This window comes from Camelus ferus, chromosome 19, assembly GCF_009834535.1.
Source record: "Camelus ferus isolate YT-003-E chromosome 19, BCGSAC_Cfer_1.0, whole genome shotgun sequence".
In the NCBI taxonomy this organism is placed as follows: domain Eukaryota; kingdom Metazoa; phylum Chordata; class Mammalia; order Artiodactyla; family Camelidae; genus Camelus; species Camelus ferus.
Window position 1 is genome coordinate 13,442,421 of NC_045714.1, and position 18,166 is coordinate 13,460,586.

General features: G+C 57.5%; 1 protein-coding gene across 5 annotated transcripts in view; it reads left to right on the forward strand.

The window, feature by feature from the left end:
* CDH4 (cadherin 4) overlaps positions 1–18,166 on the forward strand; it is a 465,344-nt gene that overhangs the window by 19,879 nt on the left and 427,299 nt on the right. The window contains exons 1-2 of one of the 5 annotated variants that reach the window (XM_032461484.1): positions 4,591–4,713; positions 5,191–5,402. The exons of 2 other annotated variants lie outside the window; for them this stretch is intronic. Coding sequence is in view for 1 of the 3 variants with exons in the window: in XM_032461485.1 (XP_032317376.1) it covers positions 4,692–4,713 (22 nt within the window). In the remaining 2 variants the exon portion in view is untranslated. Of the gene's footprint in view, positions 1–4,585; positions 4,714–4,877; positions 5,403–18,166 lie in introns of those variants that run through there. 2 more of the 5 variants (XM_032461485.1, XM_032461483.1) reach the window with 2 other exon arrangements.

Sequence of the window (18,166 nt, forward strand, 5' to 3'; positions counted from 1 at the left end):
CACAGCCCCCTCCTGAGCAGGTCTGGTGACTGTCACACCCCTCACCCCCCAGTGCAGCTCCCTGCGCCCCTCCCCCAACCCTGTGGCTGGAATCCCTTGGCTAGTCTTCTGGCTGCTCTCTCTCCCTGGGGAGAGCCTACCTGTCCTCACCTCGGGTGGCAAGTCCACTCCGGAGACCCCGTCCTCTCCCAGGGGGGCTGGGCCCCCATGTCCTATGCCCCTTGGCAGGTACGACTGCTGGAGCTGTGGTGCGGCTCAGCCCGGGGAGGCGAGCAACTGGACCTCCCGTCCGCCCAGTGCACCTGCTGGGGTCAGTCACCCCCGGGTGCTGTCCTCCTGAGTAGGGGAAGGACCCTGTCCACCGAGGCTAGAACCCGGGCACCCCCACAGCCCCCAGGGCCGGGCTCCCTGCTTCCAGTTCCCAGACACGCGGGCAGACTGGACTTTGGTGTGGAAATTCCTAATCCTGTAACATTCTGGGAGCCAGGCAAGCACGGCAGGTTTCTGGGCCGAATCTCAGGCCAACGGTCCATGACTCGGTTCCAGTCGGTTTTAAGTAACAGGCGATGCACTGAGGCCAGCACGTGTGTGAGTCTGGGACTCCCTTGTCCAGCTGGACCGCTGGGTAGGAGGGGACACCTCAATCTGGCCTGCTGGTTGCAAGGAAGAAAACCTCCTTGGGGACCGGGCCTGGCATCTTTAAAACAGGGCTCTGTGCTGACCAGAGGCCAGAGGAGGGCCCAGTGGACAGTGGGGCTCTGGGCCTCCAAGGCAGGGCTGGAGACCCCTCTGCTCTCCTGCTGGCCATGAGCCTTGACCACAGGGGCCGGGTGGGGTGGGGTGTGCGGCCCCTCGGGGCTGAACACCTGGGGCTGGGCGTTAGGAGGTGAGAAGGCTGGTGCAGGTAAGCAGACTTTAACTGCACTTTATTCAAAACAGGCTATCAGAGCCTGAAGACGTCCAAAACATCAGGCTCTGCAGTGACGCCCACACTTGGGGTCTGTGAACACCTGGAAGGATCCTCGGGGCTCCCATGGTGCAGGGTGGGTGGGGAGTGAGTCCCGGGGACCCTCGGGGGCTCCCAAGGCATGGGGGGGTGGGGACTGAGTCCTGAGGGGGCTCCCATGTTGCAAGGCGGGTGGGGAGGGTCGGGACAGCAGCTGTCCTGTAAGCTCTCACCCAACATCAGCGCCTCAGGTGGCCGCCAGGAGGCCCTTACTCTTGCGAACCTCGCTTCTTCACAGAGGAAGCCAGCGCCAGGTGTGGAGCGAGAGCTTAACGGCACTGTGTTGCTCTCACTGCGCTTACGTGCAAGCACAGGGTGAGGCAGTGGCACAAATTCCCCTTTTAAACGCATGTGCCCCGTAAAACAGAAGCCTCGCGGGGCCCAGGCGGCAGCCCGGGGTGGCGTGCTGCGCGGCGTCCGCGTGCGAGGTGTGCGCTTGCCGCCCTGGGGAGGGGCCCGCGGCCAGCACGCCCACGGCACCTGCCCGGCGAGGGCCGCGTCCAGGTGAGAGCTCGCACCCTCGCTCCGCGCCCAGTGTTCCTGACGGTTGCTTCCCTTTGTGGTAGGTTTTCTGTTTTCCCTGGTGATGAAGTGTTTCCCATGGGAGCCGTGAAGGTTGTAAGGAGGATGGGAGGGGAAAGGGTAAGATGGTCCACAGATGGGGCAGAGAGCCTGGGCTGGGCCGGCTGTAGACAGAGCTGCGCGGGGGCTCTCTCGGCTCCTCTCCTGCCCGAGGCTCAGAGCTGGCAGCACGTTCTGACCCAGAGCCCGCGGTGGGCGGGTGTCTCCCCTCCCAGCCCGGTGCCATCACCAGTGTGAGGCCAGGCAGAGACCCAGGCGAGCTCCGTGTGCACCTGTCACCCCCCAGGGCCGCACCAGGGATCCTGGGGGGTCCGCACTGCCAGCACCAAAGCCTGAGGGGACACACCCTGGAAGCTGTGCGTCCGTGGGAGGGGACCCCGTCGTCTCCCCGTCAGCCAGCCTGCCTGCTAACATTAAACACAGGAACAGCACACTGGCTGCGCCTGCAGGCTCAGCGAGCTGTCCCCGCTCGGCACCCATTCGGATGTTCGTCTGAAAATCCCGACTGCCGTGGAGAGAGCCGCGCGGAGGAGGGGCCGGCTGGAGTAGGGGCCGGCCCAGGGCGGGAGGTCGCCCCGGGCATGCGTTGGGTGCGACGGCTTCTGTTTCAGAACCATCTACCTTTCATCTCTCTCTTACTTCAATAGATCATTTTGTATTTTTAAAGTGCTGAACAATTTACTTTTGAAAATTTGAAAAACAGAAAAATACGAAAAGAATAAATCAGTGTAATTTTGTCTCCCTCCCCTGAACAACCACTTTGAATCATTTGGCACATCTGGCGTGTGTGTGTGTGTGTGTGTGTGCACATGTGCATAAGCTTGTGTAGGTGTGGTGTGTTACCACGTGGGCACACACGTGTGGTATGCAGTCACGTGGGCACACTTGTGTGTTGCACGCATCTGTGTCAAGTGTGTGAGTGTGGTGCGTGCACACGTGGGTGTTATGTGTGCATACCACTTGTATGCACACACATGCGATAATGTATGTGCGTGTGTGGCGAGCGTTCACATATGCACACGGGTGCTGTGAGAGTGGTGCATGCACGCACAGAAGCATGTGAGTGTCTGTGCGCATATGTGCAGACACATGGCTGCACAGACGTGCGTGCGTGTGGAACGTGTGCATGTGCGTGTGCATGTGGTGGGCCTGCGCCGTGGAGGGACAGAAGGACATTTCCAGTTCTCTGCTGCTGAAAATGATGGATGCCGTGAAGAAAATCTACACACGCGCATCTTAGGGCACATTTCTCATTGTGAGAAGCAGAATTCAGAAATGTGTTCCCGAGGCCATGCGGGCCTGGATCCGTGTGTCTGAAGGATGTTTCAGAGAGGAGGCAGCCATTTATGTTCCCAGCCAGGACTTCGGAGACGCCGGGGTTCCCGTGCCTCCTTTGTACATGGCTGTTCTTTTAAAGACGTTTTCCAGTCTGACAGGTGTAAGAGAGCATCGTTTAATAGTGCATTTATTTAATTAGAGCGGCTGGGAATTTTTCTAAATTTGCCATTCCTCCCCATGTTTTCTTGTGCAAATTGTGTGTCCATATTTGTCAGTTTTTCTCTCTCGGGGTGACTGGAGTGGCCTCGTATGAAAACAGATTCATTTGGAAGAAATCTGACCTCTGTCTTCAACCTACAAACCCGACTTGGGTTTCTGTTAGCCCTGTCACCCTGAGATCCCTCAGGAAAGTTTTGTAACTTTTTTCAAGTAGTTTTGGTATATTCTTAGAGTTTGTCCCTATGTGCTTAACACGTGCTCTTGTGTGAGGAGTGTCTGCAGGGTGGCGGTGCTGGTGATGGGTGTTGGGTGCAAGCTGTTTATCTAGAGACCGTGGTTTGTAGGACTAAGTAAGCAGAGCCCATCCAGACTGGCTGAAGCCCCAACACAGATTCTTTGAGAGGCAGTGGGGTTTTCTGAAGGCCTGGGATCCAGCACTGAAATTTAAGGCTGCCAGGATGAGGCATGGGGAAGCCTTTTCTGTAAAGGGCCAGATAACAGTTATTTTAGGCTTTGCAGGATAGGTCTGCTGGGACCTGCTCACCTCGGCTGCTGCAGCACAAAAGTGGCCGTAGACAATTTGGGATGAATGGGGCAGCTGTGTGCCAGGGAGACTCTGCTTACAGCAGAGGCTGCAGGTTGGAGTTGACCCCACACAGAGCCCCCGCTTTCTGCTTCTCTACCAGACTCTCCCATTTTCATGTTCCTAGTTTTCTGCGCATGTGGAGGAAAACTGTTCCTGGTTGAGAACTATTGCTCTGAATGCATTACTCTTTAGCCCTCATAGCAACGTTATGAAGCTTGGCGTTACGGCCCCATTTGACAGATGAGGAAACTGGGGCCAGCAAGCTTAGATGCCACAGCCAAGGTCAGGGAGCTTATAACCCACGTCTGCCTGACAAGCACTGTGGCCGTGTGAGTGCAGTTCAGAGTTGGGTCAGAGCCCACGGCATGTGCCTACAGGCTGCAGTCCCCGCGTCCCAGGGACCCGCAAAGAGGAGGCAGAAGAGGCAGGGACGCAGAGGACTGGGCCCTTCCAGTGCTGCCAGGAGCGTTTTCTGCTGGGCATTAATAATGCCACCACCACCACGGCCACAGTAAAGGAAGATGAGGGAAATGAACACTTGCTGGCTGGTGTGTTCAGTGCTCAGCCCAGTGATCTGCTCCCACGGGGCTGGAGTTAAGAGCTGACGGCTCCTCGCCGCCGGTGAGCTCTGCTGGCCCCGGACGAGGACCCCGAGACGGGGGCTCCGCGGACCCCGGCTCCAGGCGGCCATGCTCCGCCTCGCTAGAGGGGCCCGCGCTCCTGCCGGGGGGCCTGGGCGTGGGCCTCCCGGGGCGGCCGCTGGGCCGGGTGCAGCCCGTGCTCCGGGGCCAGACGACTGCGGCCTCCAGAGGGGCCTCCGCCCTCTGCATCCGGGGCCGGCGGGTCAGGCGGGGTCAGCGCCAGGGCAGGGCAGCCGGGGTCAGCCGGGGTCAGCGCCAGGGCAGGGCAGCCATGTTGAGCTGAGGAGGCGGTTCAGCGGCGGCTGAGAGACCTGAAGGGACCTCTGGCGCTCGGGCTGGCGGCCAGTGGAGGGAAACGCTGTCCGTCACCTGCCTTCCGATGCTCCGTCAAGAAAGCCGAGGTGAGAAGCGAGAGGGTCTCCGTCCCCTCAGACCAGCCGGCCACCCGAGCGGCCGCGGCCGGGGCGCCGCAGGGCGGGGCGGGGCGGGGCGGGGCGGGGCGCGGGCGACGGCGGGGGGCCCCGCCCCCCGCGGGCCGGATGTGCAGCCGCTTCCCGCCCACGCGCGCGGGCCGCCCGCCCCCTCCGGGCCGGCTGGGAGGAGGCGGCCAGGCCGGTGCTCGTGCCGAGGGGGACGTGAGGAGCAGCCCCTCCTGCTGCAGCTTCCGGGGAACGAGCGGGCGGGGGCGGGAGGCGCGCCCCGCGGGCTGGGCGGGGGCCCAGGACGCCGCCAGAGCTGGCGTCGCGGGGAGCCCCCCCACCCCGAGTCTCCGGCGGCCTGGCGGTCACTTGCTGGGGGACGACGTCAGTCCTGGTGACCGCTGCGCACGCGTCCCCGCCTGCTGTATCTGGACCCTGTGTGACGGACACTCACCCCAGGTTTGATGTCAAGTGGGCCAGTCGGAGGACGGAAAAATTAAAGCCAGAAAAGCGACGTTGTAAACAAGGCGGAGGTCGGATTTCTCCACGGCGCTTCCAGAAAGTTGGGATTGTTGACTAGTTAATTTTGGTGGGACTCGAACCCAAGGATCTACTTGCCCTGGACTCCGGGCGCCGCCCTCGGGGAGCCTCAGTCTTCTCTGTGAATTGAGGTAAGAATCCAGCCGCCTCGGAATGTCCTGACGTGTAGGGAGAGCCTGGGTGGCAGCGACCTTGCGGGTACATGGCGGGCTGGGGTGTGTCACTCAGCCCCCCGCGGCTCTTTTTGGAAATAACCACAGTCCAGGGCACGGATGGGGGTGCCGTGAACCCCTTTTATGTCCCACAGTGGCGTGGTGTTCTCAGGGGACACCGCCGCCCTCCTGCTCCCTCGTGGGGCATCCTCGTGCGGGTCAGAGCTTGGGGTCAGCAGGCCGTCACAGGCTCGAGGCCTGGGCACGCTCAGGACCTGCCTCACGTGCGGCCCCCTGCGCTCACTGGGGACCCAGCACCACTCCAGGCCCAGGTGTGCACCCCTGGGTCCAGCCAGCCGCCCGGCAGGAGAGGTTCTGATCAGTCCCACACACTGCGTCCCGCGTGGGGGCATGACCATGACCCTGGCCCTAGTTTCTGGGGTGGAAGACAGCCCAGGAGCCAAGATGCATGGAGATGCCCCGACCCAGGTGCCTGTGGTCACTCCGCCCCGACCCACATCTCCAGGGAAATGAATGCTTTGCTGTGCGTCCCAGTGGCCGACAGTCAGTGTCATGGCTTTTCACGCAGTGAGAGAAAAATGACAACCCGCAGAATGTGCAAGGACAGTGATCAGCCTTTAATTGTGTTTATCCAAGTCCATTTGGTGAAAGACGCTGCTGGCATATTTTTATTCTCACAGTTTTGCTTTTCCTGAGTAGAAGCATCCCTCGGTGGGGTCCTCTAGTTACCTGTTCCCAGAAAGTCTCCTCTAGTAGAATGGCCGGACTTCCTGGGTGAACCGTAAAAACAGGGCTTTCCTGTCTTTGGCTCAGGCCCCTGAAGTTGACCTGTGCAACCTCTTTTGGCTGAAAAGATCGCTCTTGTTGGTCTTGGCTGACAGCCTATCGCCCCTGTCCCTGGTGTTGAGATCCAGCAGGTGTTGCGGGGTGGCCGGGCGCCCTGTGGGCACTGCGGGTGGGCCTCCCTGGGGCCGGGGCCAGGGCCAGGGCCAGGGGAGGGCGGACAGGCAGGGCTTCGCCTGTTTACCTCAAGATCCATCAGTGCTGTCGTGACCTGAGTGGGGGGTGCTGGCAGCCCCTGATGAACGGGCCTGCTTGTCCAGCGGCCCCAGGGCCCCGGCTACGGCAGCCAGGCCAGAGCTGCCGTGCCCAGGGCCCTGGGCAGCCACTGCTGCATGTGGGAGACACGGTGAAGGAAGGCGCCTGAGACCCCGGCCCGCCCGCCGGCTGGAGCCGGCGCTGCAGGGGCTGCTGCGCGGGGAGGGCAGGCGGCCTGCTGACACAGTAGAAGCAGCCTCGGCTTTTATCTGAGCTGGGGGTCAAGGGATTCGTCGTCCTTGGGCAATAATAAAATCATCAGGTTCTGAGGCGAAAGTCAGAGACTCGAGCCTCTTGCAAGTAAACTGGGGCTTAAAAGGAAAGTGGCTTAAAGAGATCCTATTAGGAAAGAACAAAAAAACATTTGAAAAGCCGGGAAATCATTCTCTCCTGCGATGATAGTGGGAAGGGCTTTACGGAGCACTCACCTGCTTTAGAAGGGGCCTCTCTTTCCTGCTCCCAGGCCACAAGGGAAATTCGCAGGTGCTCCTGCTTGTGGGTCTGGGGTGATGGGGCCCCAGGGGAGGGAGTGGCTCCACGGCACCCCGCCCTGCTTGGCCTTGTCGGGTCCCAGAGGCGCTGTGCTCAGGGCTTCCTCCCCATCTTACCTGCCAGGCACTCACTCTATGGTGCACGCCGAGGCTCAGGGGTGCAGTGGGACCCCAGCCTGAGTTCTCCATCCCCTGCAGCCCTCCCTGTCCTCCAGGGCAGGTCGACCCTGAACTCTGCCTGCTTTTGCTCCCCTGCCTTCCCACAGTGAGGGCACAGAGCCCCGCCAGCTGGCAGCGCTCAAGAGGAGCCTCCCTGGTGCCACTGGGGGTGGGGGTGCCTGGAGAGGATGGCTACAGCCAGCAGCATTCTCGGCCTTTGTATGAAGCAGGTGTCAGACACTTGCTCGGTGACCTCATGTGAAGTATGAAGTGACACCAGAATATCCACAGGGCCAGCAAGGCCCCCTGGGTTTAGTGCCACAGAAACCCGGCTCAGGGGAGGTGGTCAGTGTGGCAGGGACAGCCCTGTGTGTTGACCACACACGTCCTGACCTTCCGCTGGCACACGTGTGCAGGGGATGTGGCAGTTAGGAGTGGGGGCCTCCTCCAGGCTGATGGATAGATGACAGAGTTGCAAGGCGGACACAGTCCTGGTGCCTGCGTCACAGGGAGGAGACCCAGCAGCCACCACAGGCAGGGATGTGGGCTGAAGATGCTCTGCATTTTAAAATGCAATTATATCACCCTCCCTGCTTCGTGGAAAGAGTTTTAAGTTTGCTGAGGTTGGGGCATGTTTATCGATGTTTTAATGCAGGTTTTTCATAGAGACCTAGAATTATGAAGGCTCCCTTGGGGCTCTGGAGTCCAACAGCCTGGAGGCACACCGATTAAGTGTGTAGCCTCACACTGGGCGCCAGGCCTGCCGTCTGCACAGAAGGGTCATGACGTTCGTTCCCGTCACATCCCAGACCGTTGTGAGGATAAGATGCTATCGTGAATGCAAACGCACTTTGCAAACATTGAAATCTTCCATGATGTTGCAGAGCGGACTCAGTAGTAATGGCCAGAAAGTCCTCCCGGCTTTCGGAATCTGTGCTTTTGATGCTCGAGCCCATGGAACATCGACACTCATTCCAGCAAGCTGTAGATGCGGAAGTGGCCTTGGGCACCGTCTGGGCCTCCTGTGTTTACACGCGAGGAGATAAGACCAGGAGCCGAGGGGGCCCTCAGCACGGTCAGAGGAGGCTGAGTCGAGGCTGAGGCAGATGAATGGATGGCCCCTCACCCGCACCCCAGCCCCGCAGGCCGGAAGACCCAGCACCTGACATCCACTCCCCGACTCCTCAGAGCTGCAAGCAGGTGGTCCCGTTGCCCCCGTGGGGGGGAGGGAGGCTGACTCCCTTTATCCTTAACCTCGGTTACTGTCCCTGACCACCCGCTCTGTCGGGACCTGCCTTCCTGGATTCCCCGCCCCCACCCACAGGTTCAAGCGCATTGTCCGCCCATCTGGTGCACAGCCCTGCTGTCACCTTGGCTCCAGTGCTGGGCTGGGCTCAAAGATAAAGCAGTAAACATGGCATCTGCCCTCCAAGTCTGCAGGAGGGAGCAGACAAGCCGAAGGACAGCTGTACAGTGAGGCAGGGCCACGGGCTGGATGAGTGGGTGCAGTGGGAGCACATGGGAGGGGTCCAGGCCAGGACACGGAGGTGGTGGCTGGGGGTTCGGGAGGATGATGGCTATGCTGAGGGCAGGGGACAAGGCAGAGCGTCCAAGAGAAGGAGAGAGGGGTGGGGGCAGCGGGTAGACCAGATGACTTGTCTACTGCACATTAAACAGCCACCATGCTGGAACCCTTAGGGATTGTGTGAAACAATATGGGGTGTGTGTGTGTGTGTGTGTGTGACCCGCTGCCTGCCAGGCGCAGCTCCCAGCCCTGGAGCTGTTCTAGGCAGCAAGGCCATAAGGTTCCTGCTTCCCTGGAGTGTACGGTTCAGACGGCGGGATCCGCTGGGTGTGGGCTCTCAAAGTTTTCTGACCATAACTCAGAGGAAAAAATGAATTTTAAAATGTAAGGCAGTAAACTACCCCCCCCCACACACACACACAGACACACAAACAGCCCCCCACAGAGATAAACTGTCACGGCGCAGCGTCTGCCTTCCTAGCACAGGCAACCTGCTTACACGGGTGCTTTCCATTCTGCTGTATTTTATGTTAAAATGTTCATCACGGCTCACTGGTGGCCATGGTCTGAAAAGCACATTTTCGAGGGCAAACTCTGGGTGGGCATTTGGACAGGGTGTGGGGAGAAACAGGTCTGGCCCAAGGTCCCTGAGCTGGGTGTTTCAGACCAAGTCAGGTGGAAGGGAGAGTGGATGGACGGATGATGGATGATGGAGGATGGAGGGTGGATGGATGCATAGATTCACAGATGGGTGGAGGGGTGTGAGAATGGGTGCAGGGAAGGATGGATGGATCAATTTGAGTATCTCCATAATGGCTGTTACTCAGCAGATTTTTTTTCTGGAGGTGCTTGGTGTTATTAAGAGCACTTGGGGGCTGAATTAAGTGAGCAGGACCCGGAAAGCTAGCAGCAATCTTTACCTACAGTGTATCATGGTGTTCCTAATGTGGGTCCTTCTATTTTTAAAAACGTGGAAAAGCATTGGCCTTGTAGCATGAAGAGCTCCCATATCTGGCATAAAGCAGTGTTCACCATAAAGCATCGCTTACCAGGTGACTGTCGGTGATCAGTTTGTGCCATTGAGCACATGCATGTCATCCCACGAACGGGCCGGCTCCGTGAGGGCAGGGGTCCGCCTGCCTCAGTCGCTGCTATTCCCAGGGCCAAGGACAGTGCCTGGCCATGGTGGATGCTTACCTGTTTGTCCACTGAGTGAAGAGCTGTGTCTTCCTGCCTCACTGCGAAGGCTGGATTCTGGAAGGTCGTCAGCATGTTCTCTGTTTCCCACGTCTCGTGTGTGATGGGGACATCAGTGCATGTGAGACCCTTTACTGGGGGTTCCCCCTTGTTTTAGTGTGTTCCTTTCATCTGGTGGCTGAAACTTCACGAGTCTGTGGGGAGGCCAGAGCAAGTGTCCCGTGAGGGTGTGGTTTGAACGGCGATCAGGAGGCCCCTTCTCCTGGGCCTGGAGGCGTCTTCACCATTACAAACGGCTCCACCTTCTCCTGGGTTTGGGTGTTTGGGGCCAGTTCTGGGGGCACATTATCCTGCTTTGGGGAAGCCTGCACGGAATCCCAAGAAGGCTTTGGTTGTCAGGAGGTGGCTTCTCTGCGGTGATTTCAGTGACGCTGGTATTGAGGGAGCTGCCTTGGCTGGGCCTCGGAGAGATGGGAAAAGGTGGTGGCGTCAGGGTGACCTGTCCTAGAGCAGCGTTCCTGGCCTATGTTTGGCGGCTGTGACCTTGAACACCAGCAGAGTTTCTGGGTCCTGAGCAACCGCAGGCATCCCGGCCACTGGCTCTGAACTGGCAAGGAGGTCAGTGAAGTCCAGTGTGCACACGTCACTTGGATTAGACTGAGTCCATGTGATTTATTGATCCATCGTCCTAGCCCATCAGCCGTCCCCTCAGAGCACCGAGGACCCCCAACCCGGCCAAAGGCCTGGCTCTGTCCCTCTGTCACCCCTTCTTCTCAGCATCCCCACTTTCTTCTCTCCTGGGTCGTGTTCCTGGGACATTCTCACCAGCCAGGTCCTCTCCAGTCCTCCGAATATGGCAGGAGGACATGCCCTGTGTGCGTTGCCGTGGACCGTCTGAGCGTCTGATGCTGGCGTGGGCATGTCAGCATTGCTTCTCCTCAGAGAAGTAACACATCGTCTGTGGCAGACACCTTGAGCCTCTGGCAACCGCAGAACCTCAGATTCTCCTATAATCACCGCCTTTTTCTCTTGCCAAAAACAATAAATACATTTCAAGGCACACACACAAAAGAAAGTCACTTCCAAGTTGAGCTGCAGAGGAGTCTGCACAGAAATTCAAGGCTGCTGAGGGTCCCTTTCTCATGGCAATGGTGCGACCAAGTGCGTGCATGTGTGTCTGTGTATGTGTGTGCGTGCGTGTGGTGAGCACGGTGTTTGTCTAAGTCGGGAACTGGGAAGGCCACACGCTTGGTTTCTGAACACAGTGACGCTGTAGCCCTAGTGGCAGCACTTTGACCAAGAACATCACCAAGTGTGGCGGGCTGCACTGTGTCTCCCACAGGGATGTGCTGAGGCCCTAGCTCCCTGGGACCAAGAGTGCGGCTTTATTTGGGGGAAGAGAGGGTCTGTGCAGATTTAATCCAGTTAGGGTGAGGTCACACGGGATTGGGGTGGGCCTGAAGTCCCGTGGCTGGTGTTCTTATAAGGAAGGAAGGAGACCTTTACTCCATCCAGTTTGGGGCAGAGACCCACAAGAGAAGGGCAGGGGACAGTTTGGGTGGGCAGAGAGTGGACAGCATGTCTGCAGGCCTGGGAGCACCGGCATGGCCTGGGCACGTATCAGGAGGGAACTCTAATTCAGAAAGACACATGCACCCCAGTGTTCACAGCAGCACTGTTTGCAACAGCCAAGACATGGCAGCAAACTAAGTGTCCATCGACAGATGACTGGGTAAAGAAGTTGTGGTGTATGTATACAATGGAATACTACTCAGCCATAAAAAGAGTAAAACAATGCCATTTACAGCAACAGGGATGGACCTGGAGGTCGTCATGCTAAGTGAAGTGAGCCAGGCAAAGACAGGTATCACATGGTATCACTTAAATGTGGAATCTAAAAAGATACAAGTGAACATATTTATAAAACAGAGACTCACAGACACAGAGAACACACTCATGGTTCCCCCCACCTGCCCACACACTCGCAGGTCCCCTGCAGGGGGCGAGGCCGACTCCCACCTCCCATGGTGCCACTTCTTGTAGGTGGGAAAGCCTGGTTTCCTGGCAGGACCCCCAGGAAGGCGGGCACCCCAGGAAGCAAACCCGTTCGCGTCCTTCATCTAGAACATCCTCAAGCCGCAGCCATCGGCCTGCACCGCGGCCGACTGCTGGCCGGACTCCCACCTGCTCCCTTGAGCCATTTGGAGAGCTGCGCTCGGACTCTTGACCCCACAGCCCTCCCAGGCTCCAGGGGGAGGGGGAGGGGGGGTTCCCACCGTGCGAGCTCTGTGCCCGCGTGTGTCGCAGCGTCTCACTGAAGGGTCCGGGGCCCCTGCTGTCAGCCCACCTCGCAGGTGCGGGAGGAAGATTTTGCCGAGGCCTCTGGGGAAGGAGCAGACCGTGAGCTGGCCCTCTGGTCACTGTCATACGGACGTGGGGGACGGACAAACACCCGTGGGCATCATCAGGGGCATCTGCATCGACACGACTCCAATGTCGGTTTACCTGAGTGGGGCTGCTGTGCGTCCCTGCCTGTGGTGGGGGGGTGTCACCAACATTTGGGGCCCCTGGTCTGCTGAGTCCGCGCTGCTCCCGAAGCCCCTCAACGTGGGCACACGCCCTCCGCCGAGTCCTGCTGCCTCGCTCCTCGATGCAGGGATGACTCTCAGGCAATAAACTTCATCTCTAAAAATAGGTCACATAAAGGCCTTGACGTTCTTTTTTCTAATTAGTGCAAAAATATATTGAATATACATCATACGTGTGGATCACAATATTATTAAAATGACTATTAAGACTTCACACATCAAAATATTTCAGGCAGTGGGGACATGGGGAGCCTGATGTTCCCCAAGAATCATGTCTGCATTAGCGAGATAAAGGACAATTTAGGACGGTCACAAAGGCGGTGATTTAGGGAACAACATAAAGCTCAGCTGAGAACTAATTCGTAATGCCAGCTGCTGCTAAGCTTCTTAATCTTTATCTAGTTCAATTAAAATCTGAACGTTTGGGATTTCATTAGCAACCGGGGCTTGGAAATTACACGCACTCTTGCCCTGCGCTCTGAGGCTGCCGCGCGGCGTTGGGAGTCGCCCAGAGCGTCTTCAGGTAGACGAAGGTGCAGTGAAGACTGAAGCACTTGGGGCAAGGCAGAGGTAAGAGAGGGTTAGTTCAGTGTTTTCAGTCAGATCTGATTGGCAAGGGTTGGGAACCCCACCCAAAGCCTCACGGCTGGAGGGAGAGGCACTGGAGTCTGGGCTGAGATGCGTCCGAGCCTGGGGCCACCAGGCCTCTCAGCGGAAGGCCTGGGCGCTGACCTGGGTGACGGACCACCCGGCATATGGAGGGCAGTTCCCAGCCCGGTTCCTGTGGCCGCGCCTCGCGCCCAGTCCTCGCTCCAGCACCATCTGTCAATTTATGACGCGTTTTCCAGACTCTGCGAGCAGGTCTTTCTAAAACCAAACCAGCTGGAGTGATGCACCAGCCCTAGTGCATAACTTCAGATTAAAAACTAAAAGCAGAAGGAACGTTAGGTGTGTGTGTTTTCCCTCAACCTGGGTGTCAGGGTCTGTTGTCACAACCTTTCCTCTTCTCCCAAGAGAGGGAGGGTCCCTGTGTCCTCCTCCAGAGGCTCTGACTGAGGTCGAGGTGGGGACAGGGAATCTGCAGGCTCTGTCCCGCCACCCCCTCCGTGTCATCCTGACCGTGCCCTGCACACCCCCAGGGAGACTTTAAGGTTTGGGACATGCCTGCTTCAGGCCGAGTCCCCGTGCCAAGTCTAGAGCTTATAAATAAACCCTTGATGCCTTCCTGCTCTCCTGCCTCCGCCCCTTAGTCCGGAGCCTCCCAGGAAGCTGACGGACACAGGTTTGCATCTGCTCGGGAGTCTGGCCAGTCGCTCCGGGCAGTGGAGTGGCTGAGTGTTTTGTCGAGATGCAAAGGAGCTGCTGCGATCGGGTACTCACCATTTCTACTTGTGAGAAGAGGGCAGAAGTAAGCACAGGAAGGAGGCCTCCACGTCCCTGCTGGGCTGGGCCAACGCCTCCCGGGGAGACGTGATAGGAGCCGACACCTGCAGGGTGGCGGTGTCTGTGCGCCGGCCTCACGTGTGAACATCGGCCTCAGGTCGAAGCGATGGGGCAGCAAATATCTGTGGCCTGTAGTATCTCTTGAACTTTATAAACTCCCGGCTGTGCCCCTACTGTTTTCGCTCTGGGCCCTTCTATGCGTTTACAAATAGCGGCCACATTAACACAGCTCAGACATGGAACGGGAGGGGCTGCGTGTCTGTTCAGCTCCCGGCTGGGAAACTTCCCCTCTGCTCTCTGTTGCTGAGGGCTTCCTTCTCATCTGTTGAGTTTAAGGGCCTTTCCAAGGTTGTTGGGAAGGATGACGATTGAGAATCTTGGCTCTGCCAGTTACTTTAGAGAATTGTAGGCAAGACATGAGGTTCCTTCAGAACCTCAATTTATGCTACACAAGTGGTTGCTTTGCTACGTTGCTGCAATGCCATGAAGGCTGTAAAACCTCTTGGCTGACCTGTGACAATGTGCAGAAAAGTCACGCAAGTCGTGAGTGTCCAGGTGGCAAAGCTCAAACTAAGCGCCGTGTCGCCAGCACCAGCCTAATCCCGGGGCAGAGTGGGGCCGCGCGCCGGGCCCTCTCCTGGTGGTCACTCCCCGAAGGGGTCTGCTATGCGTTTTGCCTAATTTTGAACTTTGGGTCAGAGGAATCCCATAGCGTCTACCCTTTTGCATCTGGCTTCTTTAGTCTACAATGATGGCATCTGGGGTTTTCTCCTGGGGCCACCACGGGCGGTGTCACATGGAGCTCCCTGGACAGCCACGTGCCAAGCTTCTGCAGGGGCCTCCTGGAGCACAGCTCTCCTTGTGTTAATGAAATTTTAGACTTACGATGAAAGCTTGAAACGGTGGAGTGTGTTGAGGCTGAACTTCAGTGCCCAGGGGGCAAATGCAAATATCCCTGCATCTTTTGGTCAGTTCCCAGTGAGCCTCTTGATTTTAAGTGTACGTAGCAGATTTTCACACAGGTTTGTGCTATGCCAGGGGCAGTGTGATATTCAAGGGGTCTGCAGATGGGTTCTCTGATATTAAATACTGCATGCGTGCACACACCTACCCAAAGCTTTCGCAAAACCACCTTGAGCTGCAAGGAACTGGTTTTGTGCAGGTGGAATTAGTGGGATCCAGTGTCCTTTGTGGGGATGGGGAGGCAGGGAGCTGTGAAGTCCAGTGACACCCCGTCTGCACTGCATTGTGCAAGAAAGCTTCGCAGACGATTAATCTTTGTCCACCTGCAAATCCTGGCAGAAGTCAGACACGCCAGCAGGCCCCTGAGATGTTTCTGCTGGAGCGGCTGCTGCTTTTGTTCGTCGGAATAACTGCCTGTGCTGGACGCTGGGGGCTGGGCGCTTGGGCGCTGGGGGCTGGGGGCTGGAGGAAGTCGGGGGAGCCAGGCTCGCCGTTTGGCACAATCCAGACAAAATGTGTGGGGCCTCTGGCTACCCGGTGCGTGGTCTTCCTCCGCTGGTGGGAGCCTGTCCAGGCAGCCCCTCGAGATCCTGCGTCTGCTGGTGGCAGGTGGAGGAGAGCAAGGCCCCACGGCTTCTGGGGGTCAGACTTCGCCACCAGAGCCTGTCTCGTTGCCTGAAATAGTCCCTTCCTGTACATCTGAGGTTGCTCAGAACCCATGCAAAGGCCGGGCCGTGGGAGCAGGGCTTGCGGCCCACAGTTGGCAGGAGGACTGATTCCTGCTGGATCTGGATTCCGGCAGGTAAGCCTGCGCCCAGACTGCTCCCGCCCTGACAGCCCTTGTCCAGGGCAAGGCTGGCTGCAGATTTGTGGGGTCTGTGCGTGATGAAAGTGTGGGGCCCCTAGTTCAAAAATTATCAAGAGTTTCAAGATGGTGACAGCAGACCATGGAGCCAAGCATAAGCCCTTTGGAGCACCGGGGTGGCCCCGTGTGACTGCAAGGGTCACATGCCCTGAGGCAAGCCCTGCTCAGGGGCCACCTGGGGCCCAGAAGATCCTGTGACCATCTTGGAGCTGGTCCTGAGGTGTGGCTCAATGCTGGGACGTGGGGGCCTGGGGGGTTCCCATTCTTGGGAGTTCAGGTACAGACATCAGCAGTCACCTCTCTTGAACCCCCTAAGATGTGGGGAGGCGGCTCCCAGTACAGGCCACACGGTGCAGAGCTATCCTCTCCCCTTGGCAGCTGCCCTGAGCGTGGGCACCTCTGCCCCCTGGATGTTTATTTGAGGTGGCTTATGTAGGGGTGGGCAGGCTGTTGTGAACAGACAGCAAAGTAAAACAAGGAAAAACAGCAAACATAGCACAGAGGGAAGGAAGAGAAATGGCTCACAGACATCATGAGACTTCCAGAACCACTTCCCCAGATTGTCAGTACCATTCATGCCGCTATTTGAAGGAAACACGTGACCTGAATTATAATATTTAATAGAAGGTTTGAGCAGTGGAAGGATTAATTTGTAGATTGCCTTCTTCATTCATTCATTTAACAAATATTTCTTGAATGTATACTAAGTGCTGGGGCCTGGATGTAACAGTGAACAAAGTCCAAGGAAGAGCGGAGGGACTCCGTCCTGATGAGCGTCTTCCACAGGAACCCAGCAGCTGAATACAGCTGAACCGTCGGACAGAAAAGATGTGGCTGATGCGTGGAAGGGAAGTTCCCGCCAGGGGTTAGAGCTGGCCACTCCTCACCTCTCAGCCTCAGCCCCACTCTCTGCTCTGCTCACCCCTGCAGCATGACTGTGTCTGCAGGGGACTTTGTCCTTGGCCACAGAGCTGGCACAGCCATTGTCCAGGCTCATGCCTGTGGGACGGCTCAGGTCACCTGCCCACCTCTGACCCCCAGCTGTGCCCACAGAGGGCTGCCTGCAGCCTGGCTTGGCCTTGAACCAGCTGGGGCCCAGGGCAATGGGAGCTCCACGTCCCCAGCCAGTGGGGGCTTCTAACTCCAGAGGGGGGGGCCCTCTCTTACCAGCCAGGTGGGGAGGGAGAGGTGTCCTTTATTCCTCCGCTCTGTTCACCTGCTCGGGCCACCCGCTGTGACAAAGGACCACAGAGTGGATGGGCTGAAGCCACAGAAATTTATTTCTCTCTGTCCTGGAGGCTGAAAGTTCAAGATCAAGGGGTCTGCAGGGTTGGCTTCTCCCGAGGCCTCTCTCATGCGTGTGTGGACGGCCGTTGTCTCCCTGTGCCCTTACTGGTCACCCCTCTGTGCAGGTCTGTGTCCCGATCTCCTCCTCTTCTTGGACCCGGGCCCACCGCAATCACCTCGTTGTACACAAATTACTTCTTCAAAGGCCCCACCTCCCAGTGCAGTCACATCCTGAGGGGATGGGGTTAAGACTTCAGCAGGTGAATTTGGGGGGGGGGGAGGGCCCACAATTCAGCCCATAACACTGCCCCCCAAGGTGCCGCCAGCAGGCATGGAGAGCTGGGCCCTGAGTCTGTTCTGTCCACCGCGTGAGCACCAGCTCACAGAGGAAGGTCCAGAGGGGTGGGGCCGGATGTTCCAGGCGAGACGAGCAGTTCACTGAACCCAGATGGGTCAGTCAGACCCCAAAGGCAGTCCCTTAGAAAACAGAGCAAAACAAACAACCAAAAAATGTGAGGGAACGAGTGTTGATTCGAGCTCTGAATAGGGGTGGGAACATGACGTCAGAAAGGGGACAATGACTGGATCTGAAAACAATGAAGATTTAAAAAAACTTTTATAAAAATACCTTTTCACATTGAAAGCCAGGTGAGGGAAAAATAATTGTGATGAGTATGGCACAGAATTTCACACCTTTAAATACAAGGAGGTGACATGGATTGTGAGAACAATGCACATCAGAAAACGACCAAACCTTAAAGAGGGAGGTCACAGAGCAGCAGAAGTTTAATGATCACAGTGAAGCAAGGTGCAGCCTCACCAGTGACTAAGGAAACGGCTTGTGTCCTGCCGGTTCTCCAGGTTTTCTTTTCCTTCTAAGTGATGTTGCTCAAAATGGGCCCGAATCTGTTGAGTGAGCGTTTTCACACTGCATCCAGAAACGTCAAATTGAAATAGAAAAGAAATGGACAAAAGATGCCAAGAGCCAGAGAACTGCTTCTGTGCTTTTGTTCAGTAATTCCAGACCTAAAAGTCCAAAAAAAAAAAGAGAAGGAGAAATCCACGTGGTGGGGGTGGGGGCCGTGGGACGCAGCCCCGGGGCCCCC